We start from the raw sequence: 27260 nt of genomic DNA on the forward strand, positions 1-27260 counted from the left end.
TCGCCTGAGGCTGGAATCGAACCTGGGTCCCTGGTGCTGTGAGGCAGCAGTGCTAACCACTGAGCCACTGTGCTGCTCAAATGGTTCATGGTTTGGGCAAGGCTCCAAGATGAACAGGAGCCCAATCCCTGCGAAGAGAGACTGACAGGTGAGAGTAGGACAAGAGCACGGCCTGGATTTCAGTAGGGTGCACGGTCAGAGGATGGGAGGGGGTGTGGATTGGGAGTCACAACCCTATTTGCCCTTTCTCCACCTCTAACTGGATTTGCAAAGCACCGTTTGGAAACCACCACCTTCAACCTTTCAAGAAAGGTGCCTTGCAGAGTCTTAAGACTGGTGCTGCTGTTGGTATATACTTTAGAGACTAGCAATGGGGGAACTGTGGAGGTGTTGCAATCAAACCTCAAGCAATATGTCCAATCAGGGCAACTGTAGACCAGTACATTTTGATTTTGCTTCTTTCTCAGACAGAACGGTGCTGATGAACTCGTGTTGACTAGATGTGTGTTCCCATGGCCTAGAAGACTTAGTGGCAATCTCATCAAGCGATTAAAATTCTCCAGGGGTTTGTCAGGCAACAACTCCTGGGCAGATGTTTCATCCTCAACCAAACATGCAGAGAAACCTGGCAGGTCAGGCAGCCTCTGTGGAGAGAGAGGAAACGGAGTTAACCTTTCCTCCTGACATTTCTTTCTGCCTGGAGAATCTGTCTCAGTTTCGAGATAAGGGAGCTGAGATAAACAGCAGTTTCTTCCCTCAGGAGTTTGGACCTTTCCAACTCTCTCCCCCCAGGGGTGCTGATTTTCAAGACTGACGTTAATGGACCTTTGTGTACTTGGGTGTGGGAACAGTGCAGGAAGGTAGCTGAGGTATAAGATCAGCCACTTTTCTGTTTGATTCCTCTCCAAATGATATGACAGAATTAAGCTTCACACTGTAAGTAGGAAGCTACATTTCACTATTGCCAGTCTGTTATAGTTTAACAGTGTGAGCATATGCACCATATGTCATATTGCACTCATTATTGGGGATGAAGTCAGACGAGCAATTTTTCACTCTTGTCTAATGCTCATACCCTGGTTTTAATCTACCGTGTAATTAATAATTGAAAACCGAGGAGATTGGTAGCTGGTGGATATATTAAAATGGGATAATCAGCCTTTTATTCCTCCTGTAAGACAGTGGAGAAACAACAGCTTCTCTTTGACAAGTTTCCCGTTGACAGAAGTGTTTTGTTTCTCACTGCTGGGAACCCTGACAATGTGACCCTGGAGTGAACTGCACTCCTGAAGAAGATCACTTTGATGAGTTCATGCTAATGAGTATTTTTGGGTATCAGTATTAAGCAATCACTGTTGTCTGTAGCCTCGGTTCACACAAACTGAACTTGTGCTAGTGACACCTTTCTCATAGCTGCTCTTGATTGACTCCTTTGGAAGTAACAGATCGGATGTGAAATTACATATTAAATATTAATAGTGTTGCTGTGGGCTTAATACATTCCTTGTTTCTTCGTCGAATTTGCATGTACATTGCCTCTTCTTTCATTTTATCATTCATCATTCGACCACATACATTCATCTTGCTCCACCCTGTCTCTGGATTGCTGAATACAGGATTATCTCTGTTGTGTCAGCTCCCCTTCACTGTAAAGTATAGAAAATGAGACCCTTTCAATATTCTGAACATGCATCACTTGTATCTCCCTTCAAGACAGTGGCAAGGAAGACAAATGGTGGCTGTGCCCACTAAGTCTGTACTTGCTGAGAAACACTGAACAACCTCATTCCACTGTTTCTGTGGAGCTCATTTCATTCTTGAGTTTATCATTTGTCACAGCTCACACACCCAAGTTGCGAGTCGGAGCAGAAATAAATATTCTGAAGGATGGATGCCTACAGGACTCACTTCAACTAATTCCTGTATCTGTTGTAATCCCCACAGACTCTACAGTGTTTGACTGAGCTGGGGCTGATTATCTGATTATTAGTTTATTTTGTTTAACTAGGGAATATTATTTGCTGTGAGAACCAAAAATAAAATGAAGCTGTGTCTGATTAATGATATCAGGTGACACGATTATTTGAGCTGGAGATCTGTCTCGGAATATTTCAGATGAGGTTGTTCTGCAGCTCTACAATGCTTAAGACTGAATAAAAATACAGGGAAGCTCATAAATCTGTTGTAAAAGGAAATTTAAAATTGTGTGTTTCTTAGTGATGTATTATGTTCAAGGTTTTGGTGTGCCAGAGTATTTGCGTATACTATTTGCATTACAGAACTTACTAGTAATTATTTATAATTTATCCAGAGGATCGCTTTTTTGCCTCTGGGTAATCTGTTGTAATCCTCAGTGAATGAAACCAATGGGGAACAGAGCGGGGTGCTTACAACATAGAAACAGACCATTCCACTGAACAAACCCATTAACGTTCCATATGAGCTTCCTCTAACACTTCACTGTCTAACCCGAGCAACATATCTGTTCTATTCATTTCTCCTTTATTTGTTTGTCATGGTTTATCTTCAATGCATCTCGATGCCCGTGAAGTAAAGAGTACCACATTTGGACTATTATCAAGTTTCCTCTTGATTTCTAATCCCCTTCGCGATCATTTGTTTATGTCTGTTTCCAGCCTCTCTTCTCAGAGCTTCTTGACGTGAGGAGGGGATTGACCACAAGAACAGCCCGTGCAAGAGCCTGTGGATTCTTTAAATGTGGGGGGACTGTAGCTAATGGCTGGTGGTGGGTGATGAGGAAGGGATTGTCCTGCTCTTCTGTGTTGGAAAGATCTTGATAGTCAACCTGTTTGGCCATGTGATGAACATACCTTGCTTGACCATCAAGACCTGGAGTGAGACTTGAATCCAAATCTCCTGGCTCAGAGGCAGGGACACTAGCACTGTGCCACAAAAGCTCTCCCCTTTCCATCCATTGCCATCCTTATTGCCATCAGCACTTTTCCTTCCCATTTCTACCTCAGTCTTGCTGTCAGCAAACCAGACCAGAGCCCAACTCTCCTCAAAGCTTGTCCTAAAAGCAGTGATTCTTTTTACTCGATAAATCACAGGCAGGAAGTTATGTGTTGATCCACAAGTCTGCGAAGAATTTAACTTATCCAAAGCAGTGAAGATTTTGCATAAAATGTAAAGATGATGCAATGTGTTACTGATGGATAATTTAACAAATGTTGACCTATCTATTTCCGACAGAGCATCTCAAAGTATGCAACAAACAAAAAACAGAAATTGCTGGAAAAGCTCAGCAGCTCCGGCAACATCTATGAAGAGAAATCAGAGTTAACATTTTGGGTCCAATGACCCTTCCTCAGAAACGTTCTGAGGAAGGGTCACCCAACCCAAAACATTAACTCTGATTTCTGTCCACAGATACTGCCAGACCTGCAAAGCTTTTCCAGCAACTTCTGTTTTTGTTTCCGATTTACAATGTTTTTAGTTTTTATCTCTAAGTATGTTATAACTTTCCTGAATCCCATCCGACAACTGACTTCATATAGCAGAAAGGTTTATGAAATTGGTCAATTGTAAATCCCCCTTCTAACGTCTGTAAAACACAGGCAAATCAATGGCCATGATACGGTCAACTTGCCAACCAATCATCATGCTTTTCTCCTGCAGTGTAAATTGTTGCGATTGGTTGAAATTTGGCATTCTTATATGTGTCCTGATGAATGTGAGATGAGAAGGTTAAGCAACATGTCTGTCTTTCCATGTTATGTCTAAGTCACTTCCTTTCCCAATCTTGGAATCCCAGCGTGATACCGTGTGGAAAGTGGCCACTTGGCCCATTCTGCCTGTGCTGGCTCTTTGAAAATGCTATCCAATTAATTTAAGAGAGCGAAGAAGAGAACAAAGAAAATTTACAGCCCAGCAACAGGCCCTTCGGCCCTCCAAGCCTGAGCCAATCCAAATCTACTGTCTAAACCTGTCGCCCAATTCCTAAGCATCTGTAAATGTCTGCTCCCCACCTAAAAGATCATAGCCCTGTTTTTTCCCTCATTCATCTATGTATCCAATTCCCTTTATGAAAATGACATTGACAAACATTAAGTCTGGTGTATTTACTTCCAGGTTGATCGGATTATCTTCTGCGTTTTCTTGGAAAGCGACCATAAGATTTACAAGGAGAAGATGCTTCACCATTTTCCGATAGGTATGTTACCAGAACACATTATTTAACCTCCGCCACAGCAAGTGGTTGAACCCAAAACATTAAATGTCTTCAAGAAAGAGTTGGATAAAGGTCTTAGGGCTCAAGGAATCAAAGGGTATGGGGAGAAACCAGGAACAAGGGACGGACGTGGATGATCAGCCATGATCATATTGAATTGGGCAACAGGCCCAAAGGGCCGAATGGCCTACTGCTGTTCCTATTTCCAATGTTTCAGCATGCAGTGTGAAAACGACTGCTGGGTGCTGGATTCTTGCTAGTAATTAGTTTGCATGAAACAATAATGGAGGGAGGATAACAGAAATTACATGAGGATCATCTATCTCTCCAGATTAGAATCTAAGATTCCTTATTTTAGTCACCATCACGAACCTTTGAGCAGAGCAAAAGAAAGATTACATGTTTGATGTCCCAGGATATGTTTCCATCTCCATCTGCATAAATCAGCAACCGAACAAAGCAATGGAACAACCAAGGTAATAAGCCAGCAAGGATCTCGCTATCCCTTCTAACCCCATAGTCACATAACAAACAATGAGCAATATTTTACAGATCCAACCAGAAAGTTATTTATTTTCCTCCTCTTCCTCCATCTCCCCAGGTGTCAGTAGCACAGCAACCTATATCCAAGGCTGAGGTAGAGAGATTTTTAATCCGGAAGGGGATCAAAGGTTATGGGGAAAGTCAGGAAAGTGGAGTTGTGGATTGTCAGATCAGCCATGGTCTCAAGTAATGGCACAGCAGGTGCGGTGGGCTGAATGGCCTTCTTCTGCTCCTAACCTGATGGGGTGGAGACAAAAATAACACATTGCGGATGCTGAGAATCTGAAATAGAAATAGAAATTATTGGAAGTACTCAGCACGTTCAGGCAACATCTTCAGAGAAAGCAACAGCGTTAATATTTCAGTTCGATTACATCTCTTTGGAAATGGCAAACGTTGGTGATGGATCAGGTTGTAAGGAAGTGCAGAGATGAGGAAAAGGAGGAGGGGAAAGAAGAACTAAAGGAATGGACTGTGGTAGGGTGGGGGAGGGGGAGGGTGTGGGGCCAGTATTCAATGACAGGAGGGGATGATGGGTAAAGGCTAATGGAGATGGCAATGAGAGGAGTGAAGTCACCAGTGGCTGGTCCCGATGGATAGAGGGATGCAGCTACCAATCTTCTTCCTTATGACTGAATCGGAGGATTGAATTGGTTTCCAGTAGTTGAGAATCAACCACTATCGAGTCTTAACAAGAAGAGATTTTTGTCTGATCGAGATATAGCTCATTACAAGTCAGTACAAGCTTCATTGGATTGTTGGAGTTCCAATGACAATGAGGAGATGTGTGTGGAGAGAACTCTGCTCTACATACCATCCTGAAATGGAATGTCTTATCCCCATCCAAGCCACAATGACATCATCAGATTGAATGGGGCTTAATACATTCTGCCTTTCAGAATCTTTATGTTCAACATCTCTCTCAACAACATGTAAAAGACAAGTACATGAATAGGAAAGGTTTAGAGGGACATGGTCCAAGTGCAGGCAGGTGGGTCTAGTTGAGTTTGGGATTATGGTCAGCATGGACTGATTGGACCGAAGGGTCTGTTTCCCTGCTGTGTGACTTTATGACCCTATGACTCTTCAGGATTGTCACCCAAAGTTAATATTTACCACTGTTCCTGATTCTCTTCCTGACCCCTATGTAGTCTGTCAAATCTCTCTGCATTGAAATGGATGTGTCATGGAGGTGGGTTCAGTTGAGGCAGTCAAGACAGCATCAGATGAGGATTTGGATAGAGATGGCGTGCAAGGCTATGGGGAGAAAGCTGGGAGATCAACACCAAGGAAGGATGCTCACTTAATGAGCCAGTGCAGGCATGATGGGCTGTAAGGCCTCTTTTTACGCTGTAACAATGCTGGGATTTTGTGAACTCCCTCAATAACAGCATTGTCTACTCCATGTGGACTGCGTTGGTGTGAGATGGTGGCTCCACACCACCTTCCATTCAGACACGAGGGAGAGTCAGTAAGTGTTAGCCGAACTTTTGGCTCATGAATGAATCAGTGTTTAAAAAATAATGTCCGATAGCTTCTGCCAGATAATTCTGCTCTGGGTTTTCACAAATAATTATCACTCCATTTAATGAAGTCTTAAAGCCCACAAACTGCCTCATAAAAGGTGTAGGAAGTCAAAGGAAATATCTTGCCATTAATCTTAACTGACATGAGTGTGGGTGTGGGAGCAAGACAATTTGCATAACATTGGAAGTGAATAGGAACAGTGAATGAAAATAGGGAATGAGCAACAAGTACATGGTTGTAACTGTAGGCTTATATACAAAAAGACCTGCATTGAGAGAGTGTCTTTCCAGGACACTGGATGCCCATAACATTTTTGCAGCCAGAGATGTACTTTGTGTAGTCACTGTTCTAAGACACCGCTGTTGAATGCAACTGCTGTGATGAAGGAAAGGAAAAAAAAGTAAGCATTCCTTGGAAAATAATAAACCCAAGCTTTTGCTTTTGTACAGAAATACCAATAATGTCAGGAACTATCACTTATGTTACACGCCACAGCAGTTTACTCAAATAAATGGCATTTGAAAATGACTATGACACACTATGCAATCTGCAGCATCTGCACAAAGCTGATAATCATCCTCCCTGCTAATAAAGTGAAAGAGAAACACAATGTTTGGAGGTTTGTGCAATGATTATCGAGATATCAATCTGTGGAAGCGAGAGAAAGTATTTGTCATTGTTGTCACAGCAGCAGTTAAGATTTTTAAAAAACTTAGTCTGCTTCATAATGCAGTAATTGTATAAGTGTGCCATTCTGAAGGTATTATTTAATGGACTTTTCTTCAAGAAATGAATCTTCAAATTTCACATTCTAATCGAATTGTACATTCCTTTTGCAAATCAACTCCTTTTATTGTCAGTCTTTTGTGTCCTTAATGTTACCTCTGGACACTCTGCAGAGTTTCAGACCAGTCTCAAGGAATGATTGGGGCACCTGCAAATTGCAACAAACTCTACCTTTGTAAAACCAGCACAAATGTAAAATGCCGCAGATGCCGAAATAAAAGCGCAAAGTGCTGGGTAAACCCAGCAGGTCGGGCAGTATCTGTGGAGGGATACAGAGTTAAGATGTCAGAGCAAGTGACCATGTAGTTGTTCTGATGAAATCTAAAGCAGTTGCTGTGTTTCTGTCCACAGCCTAACCCTCAGAGTTTTCCCAACACTTTTTGTTCTCATTGTATGCCTGCAGCAAATAGATTTGTAAGTTACAGCAGTAGACCAGATGACAAAATAAAAACACCCACTTTTCCGTTTTGTTTGAAGGTTGGCATGCTAGTGCAGCAGGCAATGAGGAAAGCCAGGAGAAAGTGGGTACTGCAGATGCTGGAGATTAAAGTCAAAATTAGAGTGGTGCTGGAAAAGCACAGCAGGTCAGGCAGCTTCCGAGGAGCAGGAAAATCGACGTTTCAGGCAATGAGCTGGGAGCCTCGGGGGTGGAGAGATAAATGGGAGGCGGTGGGGCTGGGGAAAGTTAGCTAAGAGTGCAATAGGTGGATGGAGGTGGGGGTAAAGGTGATAAGTCAGAGAAAAGGGTGAAGTGGATAGGTGGGAAGGAAGATTGACAGGCGGGACAGGTCATGAGGGTGGTGCTGAGCTGGAAGGTTGGAACTAGGGTAAGGTGAGGGGAGGGGAAATGAGGAAACTGGTGAAGTCCACATTGATGCCATGGGGTTGAAGGGTTCAAAGGCGAAAGTGAGGTGTTCTACCTCCAGGCATTGGGTGGTGAGGGAGTGGCGATGGAGGAGGCCCAGGACCTGCATGTTCTCGGCTGAGTGGGAGGGGGAGTTGAATGTTCGGCCAAGGGGCAGTGGGGTTGATTGGTGTGGGGGTCCCGAAGATGAGAAAGCTGGCATGCTGACCTTCATAGCAAGAGGATTTGAGTATCAGAGTAGGGATATCTTGCTGCAGTTATACAGGGCCTTGATGAGACCACATCTTCAGTACTGTGTGCAGTTTTGGTTTCCGGGTCTGAGGAAGGACATTCTTGCTATTGAGGGAGTCCAGAGAAGGTTCACCAGACTGACTCCTGGGATGGCAGGAGTGACATATGAAGAAAGGCTTAACTGGGCTTCTACTCACTGGACTTTAGAAGAATCCTGGATTTATACAATCCTGATAGGAGTGGACACGCTAGATGGGGGAAGCATGTTCCTGATGTTGGGGAAGACCAGAACTAGGGGTCACAGTCTCAGAATAAAGGGTAAGCCATTCAGGACTGTGATGAGGAGGAATTTCCTCACCCAGAGATTGTGAACCTGTAGAATTCTCTCCCACAGGAAGCTGTTGGTGCCAGTTCATTAGATATATTCAAGAGGGAACCGGACATGGCCCTGTGGCTAATGGGATCAAGGGGGATGGAGAGAAAGTGGGAACGGGATACAGAAATCGCTTGCTCAGCCATGATCAAATTGAATGGGTGTTGCAGACTCGAAGGGCCGAATGGCCTACTCCTACACCTATTTTCTATGATTCCATGTACTAACCCCTTGACCACAACCAGTTAAGCTATGTGTTTTAACTGGTCTGTTAGACTAGTTCTGTATTGGAATATGGTGTAGTTTGCAGGAAACGTGCCTCAGAAATTGCAAACTGGTGTCATATCCCAGCTTACTGAATGTTCTGGTTAATTGGCGACTGAAAGCTAGCAATCAGCTGCATCAAGCAACGAGGAAGGCAAATGGTATGTTGGCCTTCATCTCAAGGGGATTGGAGAACAGGAGTAAAGAGAACTGATTGATTGCTATTGTATCAAGCCTTACCGAGAGTATGGTAAACGGTCTTGATCTCCTTATCCAAGCAAAGAGAAACTAAGTACAGAGAGAGAGTTTCAACAGAAATTCACCAGACTAATTCCTGGGATGACAGGATTGTTTTATGAGGAGAGATTTTGCAAACTGGGTTGCTACTCTCTGAAGCTTAGAAGAATGGGAGGAGATCTAACTGAGGTATAAGGGATAGTAAAGGGGATTGATAAGGTAGATATAGAAAGAATATTTACTCAACAGGGCAACCTGGAACGAGAGGTCACAATTTTAAGGTAAGAGGTAGCAGGTTTAGAAGAGAGGTGAGGAGAAGTTACTTCTCTCACAGCGTTGTGAGTCTGTGGAATTCACTCCCTCAGAGCGTGGTGGGCGCTGCGATATTGAGTAAACCTGAGGAGGAGAAAGACAGGTTTTATTTAGAAATGAGTTGAAGAGTTCTGCGGAGCAGGCAGGAAAGTGGAGGTGAGAGCTGAGACGGGTCAATCAGCCAGGATCATACAAAATGGTGGAGCAGGCTTGAGGGGCTGAATGGCCTCCTCCTGTTCTTATTTCAAATGTTCTTGTACACCCGAGACTAGTCTCCACAAATGAGAGCTGATCCTATTGAAGCGTATAAAATTCTTATAGAAGGATGCTTCCTTTGCCTGGTGAGCCTGAGACAGCCTCAGAATATGATGCAGGCCATTTCAGACAGTGATGGGGTGGAATTCCTTTCAGTCAGAGGGTGCTAAATCTTTGGAATTCTGCAATGCATGGGTTTCCTCTGGGTGCTCTGGTTTCCTCCCATAGTCCAAAGGTGTGCAGGTCAGGGTGAATTGGCCGTGCTAAATTGCCCATAGTATTCAGGGATGTGTAGGTTAGGTGCATAAGTCAGAGGTAAATATAGGGTAGGGGAATGGGTCTGGGTGGGTTACTCTTCAGAGGGTTGGTGTGGACTTGTTGGGCTGAAGGGCCTGTTTCCACACTGTGGGGATTCTGATATGGAGGTGGTGAAGAGAAAGTGGCTCTGGGAGTAACAAACCATAGACACAACAGCATGTGGCAGCAGTTAGCACACACGCATCAGGCTTTGTTCAATAAAACCTTGTTCAGGAATGAGGAAAGTGTGTCCAGCAGGCTAAGATAAAAGGTAGGGAGGAGGGACTTGGGAGGGGCGTTGGAAATGCGATAGGTGGAAGGAGGTCAAGGTGAGGGTGATAGGTCAGACTGGGGTGGTGGCGGAGAGGTCAGGAAGAAGATTGCAGGTTAGGAAGGCGGTGCTGAGTCCGAGGGATTTGACTGAGACAAGGTGGGGGGAGGGGAAATGAGGAAACTGGAGAAATCTGAGTTCATCCCTTGTGGTTGGAGGGTTCCTAGGCGGAAGATGAGGCGCTCTTCCTCCAGGCGTCGTGTTGCTATGGTCTGGCGATGGAAGAGGCCAAGGACCTGCATGTCCTTGGTGGAGTGGGAGGGGGAGTTGAAGTGTTGAGCCACGGGGTGGTTGGGTTGGTTGGTCTGGGTGTCCCAGAGGTGTTCTCTGAAACGTTCCGCAAGTAGGCGGCCTGTCTCCCCAATATAGTTTCAGAGAACACCTCTGGGACACCCGGACCAACCAACCCAACCACCCCGTGGCTCAACACATCAACTCCCCCTCCCACTCCACCAAGGACATGCAGGTCTTTGGACTCCTCCATCGCCAGACCATAGCAACATGACGGTTGGAGGAAGAGCGCCTCATCTTCCGCCTAGGAACCCTCCAACCACAAGGGATGAACTCGGATTTCTCCAGTTTCCTCATTTCCCCTCCCCCCACCTTGTCTCAGTCAAATCCCTCGAACTCAACACCGCCTTCCTAACCTGCAATCTTCTTCCTGTCCTCTCCGCCCCCACCCCACTCTGGCCTATCACCCTCACCTTGACCTCCTTCCACCTATCGCATTTCCAATGCCCCTCCCCCAAGTCCCTCCTCCCTACCTTTTATCTTAGCCTGCTGGACACACTTTCCTCATTCCTGAAGAAGGGCTTATGCCCAAAATATCGATTCTCCTGTTCCTTGGATGTTGTCTGACCTGCTGCGCTTTTCCAGCAACACATTTTCAGCTCTGATCTCCAGCATCTGCAGTCCTCACTTTCTCCTCAATAAAACCTTGGCCTGGTTTGATTTTTGGAGCAAGCTAACTTCCTAAAACAGGCATCATGGGGTACCTTAGAGACCTGCTGACTATCTCTTCTGGCACAGTGGTATTATCCCTATCTCTGAGCCAGGGGACCCAGATTCAAGTCCCACCTGCTCCAGAGATGTGTAATGACATCTCTGAACAGCTTGATTTAATAACATCCATGCCCCTGTTGAGATCAGACAGACTGGAGACCACCAGGTTTAAACTCGGTGAGGGGGTGGGGGGAGGGAGGTGGGCAGTGCTGAGTCTGGGAGAGTCCCATCAGGTGGAATGGGGAGGGGGTGATTAACCCAGGCATGACAGTAGTAATTGTTAAGGACCAGACCAAACCCTGTCAAAATATATTAAGAAGATAGACTTGACCCAAACTTTTTCTTATGTGATGATGCGAGGTCGTAAAGGCAGAGGTGCTGAAATGTCTCAGAAAGAGCCTTGTTTAACAATAGCAGGGGAGTGGCCAGTTCTCTCAGTTTAGGTTTTTTCTAGTTTGGTTTTAGTTGTAGTGGAGAAACTGCTGGTAGCAGTCACAGCAGCTGATACAAACAAAAGGTTTCATGCTTCAGCAGAAGATTCTTGTCTGGCTTCTCTCTCTGAACTCTCTTCTGCCTGTAATTACCTGTGTTTGAATTTGCCTTTTTGCCAAGGGGTGCGTTTATGAGATATTGCAGGGATTGGAATAGCTCCTCAGTTAAGCTGTTGTACCGTGTTGGATGCATTTTCAAATAGTTAAGTTATTCTTAATAAATTTTGTTTTGCTTAAAGCTGACTGGTTTGACCAGCTGCATCACTCCTGGAATATCCACTTCACATCTGCAGCATGGTGGCTTAGTGGTTAGCACTGCTGCCTCAAAGTGCCCGGGACCCAGGTTCAATTCCCGCCCCGGACTACTGTCTGTGTGGATTTTGCATATTCTCCCTGTGTCTGCATGGGTTTCCTTCAGGTGCTCTGGTTTCCTCCCGGAGGTCAGATGAATTGGTCATGCTAAATTGCATAGAGTTAGATGCATTAATCAGGGGTAAGTATAGGGTAGGGGATTGGGTTTGGGCCAGTTACTCTTTGGAGGGTCAGTGTGGACTTGTTGGGCCAAATGGCCTGTTTCCATACTATGGAGAATCTAAACTAATCTTTAAATTAAGAAAAAGTTAGGATCTAGACTACCTTCTTGAAATATTTTGAAGGGGTCTGGCCTTATCTTAAAGGTAAGGTGTTTATAAGGTGTTGCATTCCAGATGCAACTCAATTGTTCGATTTGAAGCAAAACATGCTTTATTTTTACACAACAGTTAAAATACAGGCAAAATAAAAGGAGAGAATTGGCTTAACTGTAATTCTATTGTAATGCTTAACAAAATAATAAATATCTTAACTACTACTATTTAACTGTTACAATATTGTAACATCCCATAAGCACACCCTTGGGAAAGGCAAATTCAGTAAAATAGTTTGTCTCACATACAATTCTAACTGCAGAAAGGTAAAACTAAAATTTCTGGCTCTGTGGGATCTTGACCCCACCCATTCTGGCTGCTTCTATTGTTCCAACTTTAAAAACAAAACCCAAGGCCTACAGCTGTTTACTTTATTGGCTTGAGTAGACGGCTTGATACCTCTGTCTCAACTATTCTTCCTAAAAGATCAGGTCAAAATAGACCTCTTGAAGCTATAGTAATGTCACATAATCCTTCTTCAAGACCCCTTTCCCTTCCACCTCAATGAGGTCAACAATATTCTTCACAATAAATATGAGTTTTACCTTTCACTTTGTGTTAAGTTAAATAAAGAACACTTAGGGACCTAGGTTTTAGGTTTCACTGAATGGAATGCCTTGAGTTGAATTTTCCATTGAGCTGACTGATCACATTGGATCATAAGAAATAGCAGCAGAAGCAGGCCCCTGGAACCTACTCCACCAGTCAATAAAATCCTATCTGTCCCCATCGCCCTAATTCAGTTTGGATAGGTTCAGGTTGTGTTCCTTAGAGCAGAGGAGGCTGAGGGGTCTTCGTTGAGATGTGCAAAGTTCTGACGTAATATAGATTATGAGAAAGCTTAGTACAATTGTTAATAATACAGTTTTAAGGTAAGGAGCAAGAAGGGATTTGGGGAAGTTTGTTTTACCCAAAGGGCATTGAAGAAATATTTAGATGAACACTTCAGCCAAGGCTACAGTCCAAATGCTGGAAAAAAGGATGAGAAGAGATGGGTGTTTGAATACCAATCAGACATGATTGGCCTTTTCCATGTTGTTAAAAGGCTGGAGGATTCTATTGAAGTAAGATGACCAAACTGTCCACTGTTGCACTATTTTACATTGACAACTTACCAGGTCTCACTTGCCCAGAAACACGGTGGTATAAACAATGGGGCAATGCTTCTGAATGCCTTCGGTACCTGCTTTCACCTCAGCAGACAGGAGAGGAGTCAGAATCCTCACTGGTTTGTATAGTACCAATGCAGAGGGAGAGTTCCCAGATTCTGATCCCAGCCACGTGGTCAGCAATTTAAAAATAAGAATTCTGTAAGATTGAGTGATGGAAACAGGGGACATTTCTTCACATACAAATTCCTTAAACTCTGGAAAAACCCAGCCTCAAAACAAGAGACTTTTTAAAAGCTAACGTTTGGCCAAAGAGGACTGATTTGCAAGGTTATGGGAAAAAAGCAGGGGCTTGGGACTAAATTGGGTAGCATTATATAAAGAGTGAGTATAGCCACGACAGATCGATTGGCCTCCCACTGTGTTGGATCATTCGATTTGTAGCTTGTCCACTAAATACCAGTTTGCTCGGCAGAACAGAATTGATGAGTTTGTGAAAATTCATTTCTCCCTGGCCCTCCGGGGTTAATAAATGTATTACCATCTTGTCTGCTGCAAAATAAATTACCTTTCAAAAGCAACTAGTTTGAGGGTCAGTCTACATCAACCAAAAAGATCGGTCTGAATGTACATATTGTGCACAGGTGTTACATCAAGAAGGAAATTAAAGATGTTTCCAAGGAAATGACTTATTTACTGATGTACGGCACTAATTATTCTGCCAATATTTTTGAAATTCTGTCGCTTCGATTAAAATAATTCTGCTACCCATCAACAATCCACATTCGGCCATTACTGACATCACATTTTGTTTATCACTCTCTGGTGATTATGGTTTTTCAACGTTTGTGAAAGTACTGTTCATAGCTTATCAAATCAAATAATCATAAATTGTAGCTACAAGAACAGATCAGAGGCTGAGAATCAGTTAACAGGCTATTGCTAAGCAAGTGCAGCTTCATAGCATTGTCAATGATGCCTTCCATTACTTTGTCATTGTTTAGCAGTAATTGAATGGGTTGGGATTGTCCTGACCTTTGTGGATAAGGACAGTTTTCCACGTTTTCACGTAGGTGCCAATGTTGTAGCTGTACTGGAATGGTTTGGCTAAGGCACAGCCAGTTCTGGAGCACAAAATCTTCAGTGCTGTTGCCAATATCTGTATACGGTTCTGGTCGCCATACTATAGGAAGGATGTCGTTACACTAGAGAGGAGATTCACTCGGCTGAAATAGTTCAGCTATGAAGAGAGACTGGATAGGCTGAGGTTGTGTTCCTTAGACTATAGAAGGCTGAGGGGGACTTCGCTGAGATATGCAAAGTTCTGAGGTAATGTAGAGGGGACTTGAGGAAGGTTGTTTTTACTCAAAGGGTTATGGAGACAGAAACCCTCAACCCTTTGAACACTTAAGATGTTGAATAAATATTTGGATGAACATTTGACTTGCCACTGCATCCAAGGCTATGGAACATTGAATTAGAATGCTGATGCCAATACTCTTTGCAGTAACCAGTGCCTTCAGCCATTTCTTAATGTCAAGAGGAGTGAATCAAATTTTAAATTGCAAGATGAAGAGTCATAGACACCAACAGCACAGAAAATTACCCTTTGGCCCATCGTCTCCACTCTAGTCAAACCAACCACTTAACTATTCTAATCCCAGTTTCCAATACTTGGCCCATAGCCTTGATGCCTTGATATTGCAAATATACATCTAAATATTGTTTCAAGACTTTATGAGGGTTTTGTGGGTTTCTGCCTCTCCCACCCTTACAGGAAGTGAGTTCCAAATTCCCACCACCCTCTGGGTGAGAAGTTGTCCTCACATCCCGTTTAAACTCCCGTCCCTTACATTAAATCTATGTCACCTCCCCCCCTCCTTCCCCACCCCTGGGTCATTGTACCCTCCACCAAGGGGAAAGGCTTCTTCCTATATACCCTGTCTATGCCCTTTGCCTGTTTGAATTCTATCCTATTCAGCATAGTGGCAGTGGCTCACAGTGTGAGTGAAGGTATCCACAGTTTGAAGATGGGATTTTGTCTCCACAAGGACTGTGTGGTGGTCACTTCTACTGATAAAAACATGGACAGATGCATCTGCAACAGGCAGATTGCTGAAGATGAAGTCAAGTATGTTTTTCTGTCTTGTTGGTTCACTCTCCAGCTGCTACGGACCCAGCCTAGCAGTTAAGTCCTGGTAAGACCTGACCAGCTCAGTCAGTACTGCTGGTACTGGTGAGGTATCTTGGTAATGGGCATTGGAATCTCCCACTCGCTTCTGTGCCCCTGCCACCCTCAGCGCTTCCTCCAAGTTTTTACCTAGTTGATCCTGCGAATCCTCTTGCAAGGATGCCTGCCTTGAAGAAGTTTTCCTCCTCTCTCTACAAGAATCTCAGGGAGTTCCTCTCCCACTGCAACTCCCAGGTCATTTCCTCTGCCCTGAAGCTCTTCAACCATGTCCTGAAACAAACTTGGTACCACAGCCACATTTGCTTCCTCAGTGCCTGCCTCCGTAACCAACTCATCCCACACGGACTCCGGACCACCTTTAAACCAGCAGAGTTCGGACCCGAACAGGACAAACAGTACAGATTACAGATTCAAAAACACCAGCAACTGTTCTCCTTCAAGATTCTCCGCTCCACGTTTGCAGCAATGCGCCGGCACCTAACCTCTCTACAGTCAGCCCTGCCTCAGCTGAGGGCCACACTCTCTCAGAATTGCAAAGGACCCACTCTGTACTACATCCTCAGGAGAATTCATACTCTCAACAAACAGTATTTCAACTCCATCTCAAACATCAAAAACTGTAAGTACAACAAACTTTTATCTACCCACCTCCATAACCAGCGCTCCTCAAACATTCCAGAAGATTCCCCCGGCCTCTGGAACTGCTCGGATGCCATTAGCCATGCGGCTGGTGCAGCTTCCACCCCCACTCTGATTGATGATGTCAGTTCTGCCCCCATCATGGCCACTCCCACAACTACTTCTGCTCCTCACAATTCCTCATGCATCACACGTGACATCACTTCCACCCCTCACACCATCACTGATGTCACACGCTCAGTGACTTCCGCCACCCCTACTGCCGTGTCTGCCACCACATCCACCCTCACCAACGCCACTCACCTGCATTCTGCTGACACGCCCCCCACAGAACCCACTGTCACCATCCCCGCCCCCCAGAACCCTGAGGGGAACACCACCCCTGCTCATGACTTCACCCCCATTCCCCCCACCATCACACCCACTCCAGTTACTGGCTCCGCCCCCACTCCCAGCTCCACACCCACACCAGATCCCAGCTCCCAGCCCTGCCGAGTTTTCCCCTCCAGACCTTCCCCTCACTGAGGACGAACGATCAGTCCTCAGCAAAGGACTCACCTTCATCTCCCTCCATCCACGCATCAATGAATTTAATACACGCCGTGACATCGAACACTTCTTCCGCCGCCTTTGCCTCCGAGCTTACTTTCACAATCAGGACTCCCGCACACCTTCCGAGGACCCCTTCGCCCACCTCCAACACACTGCATCCACCTGGACACCCCGCACTGGCCTATTACCTGCCCTCGACCTCTTCATTTCCAACTGCCTCCGGGACATTAACCACCTCAACCTGTCTACCCCCCTCCCCCACTCCAACCTCTCACCCTCACAACGCGCAGCCCTCCAATCCCTCTGCTCCAATCCCAACCTCACCATCAAGCCAGCGGATAAAGGGGGCGCAGTGGTAGTCTGGTGCACTGACCTCTACACCACTGAAGCCAAACACCAACTTGAGGACACCTCTTCCTACCACCCCCTCGACCATGACCCCACCCCCCATCACCAAACCATCATCTCCCAGACCATACAGAACCTCATCACCTCAGGAGATCTCCCACCCACAGCTTCCAACCTCATAGTCCGGGAACCCCGCACTGCCCGGTTCTACCTCCTTCCCAAGATCCACAAGCCTGACCACCCTGGCCGACCCATTGTCTCAGCATGCTCCTGCCCCACTGAACTCATCTCTACCTACCTCAATACTGTCCTATCCCCCCGAGTCCAGGAACTCCCCACATACGTTCGAGACACCATCCACGCCCTCCACCTCCTCCAAGACTTCCGTTTCCCCGGCCCCTAATGCCTCATCTTCACCATGGATAGCCAATCCCTCTACACCTCCATCCACCATGACCCGGGCCTCCAATCCCTCCATTTTTTCCTCTCTCAACGTCCCCAACAGTACCATTCCACCGACAGTCTCATTCATTTGGCCGAACTGGTCCTCACCCTTAACAATTTCTCCTTCGAATCCTCCTACTTCCTCCAGACCAAAGGGGTAGCCATGGGCGTACGTATGGGCCCCAGCTATGCCTGTCCTTTTGTTGGCTACGTAGAACAGTCGATCTTCTGTAATTACACCGGCACCACTCCCCACCTCTTCCTCCGCTACATTGATGACTGCATTGGCGCCACCTCATGCTCCCGCGAAGAGGTTGAGTAATTCATCAACTTCACCAACACATTCCACCCTGACCTTAAATTTACCTGGACCATCCCTGACACCTCCCTTCCCTTCCTGGACCTCTCCATCTCCATTAATGACGACCGACTTGACACTGACATTTTTTACAAACCCACCGACTCCCACAGCTACCTGGATTACACCTCTTTCTACCCTACCTCTTGCAAAAATGCCATCCCGTATTCCCAATTCCTCCGCCTCCACCGTATCGGCTCCCAGGAGGACCAGTCCCCCACAGAACACACCAGATGGCCTCCTTCTTTAGAGACCGCAATTTCCCTTCCCATGTGCTTAAAGATGCCCTCCAATGCATCTCGTCCACATCCCCCACCTCCGCCCTCAGACCCCACCCCTCCAACCATAACAAGGACAGAACGCCCCAGGTGCTCACCTTCCACCCTACCAACCTTCGCATAAACCAAATCATCGCCGACATTTCCGCCACCTCCAAAAAGACTCCACCACCAGAGATATATTTCCCTCCCCACCCCTTTCCGCCTTCCGCAAAGACCGTTCCCTCCGTGACTACCTGGTCAGGTCCACGCCCCCCTACAACCCACCCTCCCATCCTGGCACCTTCCCCTGCCACCGCAGGAACTGCAAAACCTGCGCCCATACCTCCTCCCTCACCTCCATCCAAGGCCCTAAAGGAGCCTTCCACATCCATCAAAGTTTTACTTGCACATCCACTAATATCATTTATTGTATCTGTTGGTCCCGATACGGTCTCCTCTATATTGGGGAGACTGGATGCCTCCTAGCAGAGCGCTTTAGGGAACATCGCCGGGACACCCGCACCAATCAACCACACCGCCCCGTGGCCCAACATTTCAACTCCCCCTCCCACTCTGCGCAGGACATGGAGGTCCTGGGCCTCCTTCACCGCCGCTCCCTCACCACCAGACGCCTGGAGGAAGAACGCCTCATCTTCCGCCTCGGAACACTTCAACCCCAGGGCATCAATGTGGACTTCAACAGTTTCCTCATTTCCCCTTCCCCCACCTCACCCTAGTTCCAACCTTCCAGCTCAGCACTGTCCCCATGACTTGTCCTACCTGCCTATCTTCTTTTCCACCCAACCATTCCACCCTCCTCCCTGACCTATCACCTTCATCCCCTCCCCCACTCACCTATTGTACTCTATGCTACTTTCTCCCCACCCCCACCCTCCTCTAGCTTATCTCTCAATGCTTCAGGCTCTCTGTCTTTATTTCTGATGAAGGGCTTTTGCCCGAAATGTCGATTTTACTGCTCCTCAGATGCTGCCTGAACTGCTGTGCTCTTCCAGCACCACTAATCCACAACATGGACGAGTACCGAGTCATCTGCCAAGGATGGGTCATAGGTGGAAATAGGAGTGGCAGTGACACAGGGCGTTAAGAATCCAGAATTTCAGGCTGTTGTTCGGAGGACTTGGGTTGGAATGCCACCACAGCACGTGGCAATATTTGAATTCAGTAACAATCAGGCATAAAAAGCGAGTTTGATGGTGACTCCTTAATCATTGTCGATTGTCCAGAAAACCCTCCTGGTTCACCTATTTTCTACACGGAAGGAAATCTGCTGTTCTCACCTGGTCTGGTCTACTTGTGACTGCAATGATTCTCAACTGCCCTCTGGGAAATTGAGCATGAATTAATTTAAACAAAAACTCAGCAGGAAGTTTCCTTGCCCATGTTTGATCTGATGTTATGGGACTTCACAGTGTCAATATTGAGGACTCCCACGGCAACTCCCTCCTGACTTTGTCCCACTGAGCCACCATTTCCAGTGAGTCTGTCTTCTCAATGGGAATGGACATACCCAGAGTTGGTGATGATGGTGATTGGGACATAATCTGTAAGCAGAACTATGTCACACTGACATTTACGTCAAACTGATGTAAATCAATTTTTAGCAACAGTGTTGGAATCAGTTGCAGGAGAACAGTAACTCAACTGCAAATTTCTCCTAACTCCCCTCTGCCTGGGTTTTGTTCAGTGATAAAGAAGTTATTTTTGACGTCCAGGCTTGCAATATGACCCTCCTGCGTTTCATGGTCTATATCTAGCCTGTTACAAATGGAGCTCTCTTGTAGGCCTGTTTCTCAAGATAGGAAGCGGTGGTTGATACAAAACGGTTGACAGTGAATTGCCAACGAGTTGGAGTTAATGGACAAGGAAGTTGGCCGTGTGTAAAACCATTGTGTGTCACCATCAAAGAGCAGTTTCACCTCTTTGGAAACACAAGCATGAACATCCAGTCTCTCAGTCTGTGGCATTGGATCATGCTGCTCACTTTAATTGGCTGTCTGTGGCCTTTGTGATGTGCTGTAATTGTCCCTCTCAATTGTTATATCATTTAGAAATTGATGCTGTTGACACTTTACATTGTTAAGCTCTCTTCCTGATTTTCAAAGCGTTCCTTCATGTTCTAACACTTGCTTTGTACATTTCAGAACCTCCTCCTGTGAGGTGAGCAGTTCTCTGATGCTAAATACCTTAAATCACCTCAAAGAGAATCTCGTTCTGAGTGTCTTAACTAATCAAAGACCAATTTGCCCCCCTCTTGAAGATGTCATTCAGGAACACAGAGACTGGTCTCAACGAAGCTGTCAATGAGAGCTCGAGGGAACATGAGCACAATAACATCTAACCACAAGATTTATTACAGTTTGCTTTCTGTCGTGAGACTGTACATTTGGTTCCGAAGGAAAGCCTGAGGGCCTTTCACCTGGAGAGAAACATTCCTTTGTCTGGCCAATCCCACCCACTCCCAGACTTTGTAAACCTCATTTGTCTCAGTACATTAATAACAAATTAACCACTTTGCTTTGGTTAGAGCTCTCTGTGGGCTGTGGCGTTGAACTCCCTAACAGGTTTGGTGTTCTTTTAGAATAAAGAAAGACTTGTATTTATAAGGTGCTATTCATGACTAAAGGTTTCGAAATTCCTCACAGCCAAAGAGGTGGTCTTTGAGGTATAATCACAACAGGGCAGCAAATATCCACTGAGCATGTTGTTGATTGAGGGATTGGCCAAAACATTGTGGACAAGTTCCCCACCCTTCTTTGATTCGGAGGTGCCATTGTTGGACTGGGGTGTCCAAAGTTAAAAATCACACAACACCAGGTTATAATCCAACAGGTTTAATTGGAAGCACTAGCTTTCGGAGCGACGCTACACTATCACTTGATGAAGGAGCGTCGCTCCGAAAGCTAGTGTGCTTCCAATTAAACCTGTCGGACTATAACCTGGTGTTGTGTGATTTTTAACTTTGTACCCTTCTTTGAAGCAGTGCTCTGGGATCATTAACAGAAAACTTGGCAACTCCAACAATGCAATTTTATTTTCAAAAATATACTTTGTTCATAGAAAATAAATCTTAACGAACCTGCTCAGATCTATACTCTTTTTATTTACAGACGACAAACTAAGTCTTTGATGTCCACCATACTCTATATTTACAGGCAACCTCTGGGCCTACAGTTGAGGTGACAGCGGGGCCCAATTACTGAATGGACCCCCCCTATTCTTCAGCAGAGGGGTCAGCACGGTGGTCTTTCCCCATCCGTGTCTTGGCGGCAGCTGTCCCAAGCTTCCCTCAGCATGTAGTCCTGGACCTTGGAATGTGTCGATCTGCAAGACTTAGTCAGGGTCATCTCCTTCAACTGGAAGAGCAGCAAGTTTCAGGCAGATCAAACAGTATCTTTTACCGAGTTGATGATCCTCCAGGTGCGGTTGATGTTCTTCTCGGTGTGCGTCCTGGGTAACAGACCGTAGAAAATGGCATCCCAATCGAGCTGCAGCTGACCCGCCTTCTTGTGAGGATGACCTCACATCTCCCCTCACATTGGCTTCACTCAGGAACACCTCCACTTCAAAGGCAGCTGCACCAGTTCCAGTTCCTGGTCTTCCCCCGTTGGAATGCCACCTGTTGGAGTTTTGGTCAGCACACACTAAAAGGAAAGCTGAAATGTACTCATTTGCAGCCTTCACAAGTGCTTCTGTTCCCTCTGCAGACCCCATAAGGGCACAGTGGCATGGTGGTTACATTATTGGACTGGTATGATCTAGAGATACAAGGTCAAATCCTGGCCATGCCAGCTGGAGACATTTAGTTAAATAAATCTGGAATAAAAAGTTCATATCAGTAACAGCGGTCATCTTTATGATACGAAGATTGGTGGAGTTGTGGATAGTGAGGAGGGCTGTTGTCGGCTGCAAAGAGACTTAGATATGATGCAGAGCTGGGCTGAGGAGTGGCAGATGGAGTTCAACCCTGTCAAGTGTGAGGTTGTCCATTTTGGAAAGACAAATAAGAATGCGGAATACAGGGTTAACGGTAGGGTTCTTAGTGAGGTGGAGGAACAGAGGGATCTTGGGGTCTATGTTCATAGATCTTTGAAAGTTGCCACTCAGGTGGATAGAGCTTGTAAGAAGGCCTATGGTGTATTAGCGTTCATTAGCAGAGGGATTGAATTCAAGAGTCGTGAGGTGATGTTGCAACTGTACAGGACTTTGGTTAGGCCACATTTGGAGTACTGTGTGCAGTTCTGGTCACCTCACTTTAGGAAAGATGTGGAAGCTTTGGAGAGGGTGCAGAGAAGATTTACCAGGATGTTGCCTGGAATGGAGAATAGGTCGTACGAGGATAGGTTGAGAGTGCTAGGCCTTTTCTCATTGGAACGGCAAAGGATGAGGGGTGACTTGATAGAGGTTTATAAGATGATCAGAGGAATAGATAGAGTAGACAGTCAGAAACTTTTTCCCCGGGTGCAACAGAGTGTTACAAGGGACATAAATTTAAGGTGAAGGGTGGAAGATATAGGGGGGATGTCAGGAGTGGGTTCTTTACCCAGAGAGTGGTGGGGGCATGAAATGCGCTGCCTGTGGGAGTGATAGAGTCAGAATCTTTGGTGACCTTTAAGCGGCAATTGGATAGGTACAGGGATGGGTGCTTAAGCTAGGACAAATGTTCGGCACAACATCGTGGGCCGAAGGGCCTGTTCTGTGCTGTATTGTTCTATGTTCTATGTTCTCCTGAATGTATATTATAGAATATAGAACATAGAATAGTACAGCACAGAACAGGCCCTTCAGCCCACGATGTTGTGCCGACCACTGATCCTCATGTATGCACCCTCAAATTTCTGTGACCATATGCATGTCCAGTAGTCTCTTAAATGTCCCCAGTGACCTTGCTTCCACAACTGCTGCTGGCAACGCATTCCATGCTCTCACAACTTTCTGTGTAAAGAACCCGCCTCTGACATCCCCTCTATACTTTCCTCCAACCAGCTTAAAACTATGACCCCTCGTGTTAGTCAATTCTGCCCTGGGAAATAGTCTCTGGCTATCGACTCTATCTATGCCTCTCATTATCTTGTATACCTCAATTAGGTCCCCTCTCCTCCTCCTTTTCTCCAATGAAAAAAGTCTGAGCTCAGTCAACCTCTCTTCATAAGATAAGCCCTCCAGTCCAGGCAGCATCCTGGTAAACCCCCTCTGAACCCTCTCCAAAGCATCCACATCTTTCCTATAATAGGGCGACCAGAATTGGACGCAGTATTCCAAGTGCGGTCTAACCAAAGTTTTATAGAGCTGCAACAAGATCTCACAACTCTTAAACTCAATCCCCCGTAAATAAAAGCCAAAACACCATATGCTTTCTTAACAACCCTGTCCACTTAGGTGGCCATTTTAAGGGATCTATATACCTGCACACCAAGATCCCTCTGTTCCTCCACACTGCCAAGAATCCTATCCTTAATCCTGTACTCAGCTTTCAAATTCGACCTTCCAAAATGCATCACCTCGAGGTTGAACTCTATCTGCCACCTCTCAGCCCATCTCTGCATCGTGTCAATGTCCCGCTGCAGCCTACAATAACCCTCTATACTGTCAACGACACCTCCAACCTTTGTGTCATCAGCAAACTTGCTGACCCATCCTTCAATCCCCTCATCCAAGTCATTTACAAACAGTAGAGGCCCAAGGAGAGAGCCCTGTGGAACACCATTCACCACAGACTTCCAGGCAGAATATTTTCCGTCTACTACCACTCGCTGTCTTCTGTTGGCCAGCCAATTCTGTACCCAGACAGCTATGCTCCCCTGAATCCCATTCCTCCTGACCTTTTGAATGAGCCAACCATGGGGAACCTTATCAAATGCCTTGCTGAAGTCCAAATACACCACATCCACAGCTCGACCCTCATCAACTTTTCTAGTCACATCCTCAAAGAACTCGATAAGGTTTGTGAGGCATGACCTGCCCCTCACAAAGCCGTGTTGACTGCATTTAATCAAGCCATGCTCTTCCAGATGGTCATAAATCCTAACCCTCAGAATCCTTTCTAACACCTTGCAGACGACAGACGTGAGACTGACTGGTCTGTAATTGCCGGGGATTTCCCTATTTCCTTTCTTGAAGAGAGGAATTACATTTGCCTCTCTCCAGTCCTCAGGTACGACTCCGGTGGAGAGCGAGGATGCAAAGATCTTCGCAAGTGGCGAAGCAATCGCATTTCTCGTTTCCCAAAGCAGCCGAGGACAAATCTGGTCCGGGCCTGGCGACTTGTCAATCTTAATGTTTGACAAAATTTTCAGCACATCAGCTTCCTCTAACTCTATCCATTCCAGCATGCACACCTGCTCTTCAAAGGTTTCGTTCACTACAAAGTTTGTTTCTTTTGTAAAGACAGAAGCAAAAAACTCATTTAGGGCTTCCCCTACCTCCTCAGACTCCACACACAAATTCCCTATGCTATACCTGATCGGCCCACTTCTTTCTTTGACCATTCTCTTATTCCTCACATAAGTGTAAAATACCTTTGTGTTCTCCCTAATCCGTTCTGCCAAGCCTTTCTCGTGCCCCCTCCTGACTCTCCTCAGACCATTTTTGAGCTCCTTCCTTGCCTGTCTGTAATCCTGTAGAGCTGAGCTTGACCCTAGCTTCCTCCACCTTATGTTAGCTACCTTTTTCCTTTTGACGAGAATCTCCACCGCTCTCATCATCCAAAGTTTCTTTATCTTACCACTTCTTGCCTGTCTCAGAGGGACATATTTATTCATCAACTGTTCCTTAAACAGTCTCCACATGTCTATAGTGCCTTTACCATGGAACAATTGCTCCCAATCCATGCTTCCTAACTCATGTCTAATCGCATCATAGTTTCCTCTTCCCCAATTAAATATCCTCCCATTTTGCCTAATCCTCTCCTTCTCCATAGCTATGTAGAATGTGAGGCAGTTGTGGTCACTATCACCAAAATGCTCTCCCACCACAAGATCTGATACCTGCCCCGGCTCGTTTCCGAGCACCAAGTCTAGAATGGCCTCTCCCCTCGTCGGCCTGTCAACGTACTGAGTTAGGAAACCCTCCTGAACACACCTTACAAAAACAGCTCCATTCAAATCTTCTGCTCGAAGGAGGTTCCAATCAGTATTGGGAAAGTTAAAGTCACCCATTACAACAACCCTACTACGTCCACACTTTTCAAAATCTGCCGACTTATGCTTTCTTCCATCTCCCTGCTGCTATTGGGGGGCCTGTAGTAAACCCCTAACGAGGTGACTGCTCCCTTGCTGTTCCTAATTTCCACCCATACTGACTCGGTAGGCAGATCTTCCTCGACAATGGAAGCTTCTGTAGCTGTGATACCCTCTCTGATTAGTAGTGCTACACCCTCTCCTCTTTTTCCCCCCTCCCTATTCTTTTTAAATGCTCTAAACCCTGGAACATCCAGCAACCATTCCTGCCCCTGAGAAACCCATGTCTCTGTTATGGCCACAACATCATAGCACCAGGTACTGATCCATGCTCTAAGTTCATCACTTTTATTTCTGATACTCTTTGCGTTAAAGCAAACACACTTTAACTGATCCCTTGGTTCCTTCCCAGGAAAATCCTTCCCACTAGCTGGTCTACCTCTTGCTATTGCCTCATCTGCATCAACTCTCACCTCCGGTATACAGCTCAGGTTCCCACCCCCCTGCCATACTAGTTTAAACCCTCTTGAACTACTCGAGCAAACCTTCCACCCAGGACATTGGTCCCCTTCCAGTTCAGATGCAACCCGTCCTTCTTGTACAGGTCCCACCTTCCCCAGAAGGCATCCCAATTATCTACATATCTGAAGCCCTCCCTCCTACACCAGCTGCACAGCCACGTATTAAGCTGCGCCCTCTCCCTGTTCCTCGCCTCGCTATCTCGTGGCACCGGTAGTAAACTAGAGAACATACTCTGTTCGTCCTGCTTTGCAGCTTCCATCCTAACTCCCTGAAATCACTTTTTATATCCTCGATCCTTTTCCTGGCTATATCATTAGTGCCAATATGTAACACGATTTCTGGCTGTTCGCCCTCCCCTTTTAGAACCTTATACACCTGATCGGAGACGTCCCGGACCCTGGCACCAGGGAAGCAACATACCTTCCGGGAATCCCGATCTCTGATAAGGCCACAACATCATAGCACCAGGTACTGATCCATGCTCTAAGTTCATCACTTTTAATTCTGATACTCCTTGCGTTAAAGTAAACACACTTTAACTGATCCCTTGGTTCCTTCCCAGGAAAATCCTTCCCACTAGTTATAGGAGCAGGCCATTCAGCCCCTTGAACCCTGCTATTCCCATTCAATAAAGGCATGGCTGATTTCAGTTCCACTTTCCTGTCTGCCCCTTCTCTAATAACCCTCAACTCTCTTGTCTGACAAAACTCTTCTAACTCAGCCTTGAATACATGTAAAGATGTACCTAGCTTCTGGGGAAGAGAATTCCATCATTCTATTCATTCTGCTGAGAGAAAAAAATCATTTTTCTCATCACTACATTAAAAGCAGAGAGCTCCTCTTCTTAAACCACCTCACCTAGTTTTAATTTCTCTCGTTAGAGGAAACAAGGCACATTCACTCTCTTCAACATCTGTTGTATTTCGGTATGATCATCTTTCCTTCTTCTAAACTCCAATGGATATAGCCACAGCCTATTTAGGCTTTCCTCATAAGAACACCACCTCCTGCAAGTTCCCCTCCAAGTCATTCACCATCCAGACATGGGAACACAGCACTGTTCCCCCATCGCCACTGGGTCAAAATCCTGGACTAAACAGCATTGATGGGTCTACTTACATCCTCAGGACTGCACTGGTTCAAGAAGGCAGCTCACTACTGCCTTCCCCAGGGCATCATGGGCAATAAATACTCGGCAAAGCCAATGACACCCACATCGAATCCCTACAGTGCTGAAAGAGGTCATTCG

The 27260-nt window shown here is 45.9% G+C and overlaps 1 protein-coding gene across 3 annotated transcripts in view; it reads left to right on the forward strand.

Moving 5' to 3' along the window:
* The window catches only part of macrod2 (mono-ADP ribosylhydrolase 2), a 946626-nt gene that overhangs the window by 850582 nt on the left and 68784 nt on the right, over positions 1-27260 (forward strand). For all 3 annotated transcript variants that reach the window (XM_043696641.2, XM_043696642.2, XM_043696644.2), the window contains exon 10: positions 4093-4174. In XM_043696641.2, coding sequence (XP_043552576.1) covers positions 4093-4174 — 82 coding nt within the window. The remainder of the gene's footprint in view (positions 1-4092; positions 4175-27260) is intronic.

Source organism: Chiloscyllium plagiosum, unplaced genomic scaffold, assembly GCF_037043375.1.
Source record: "Chiloscyllium plagiosum isolate Xiang-an unplaced genomic scaffold, Cpla_swu_hap1 HiC_scaffold_10, whole genome shotgun sequence".
Classification (NCBI taxonomy): domain Eukaryota; kingdom Metazoa; phylum Chordata; class Chondrichthyes; order Orectolobiformes; family Hemiscylliidae; genus Chiloscyllium; species Chiloscyllium plagiosum.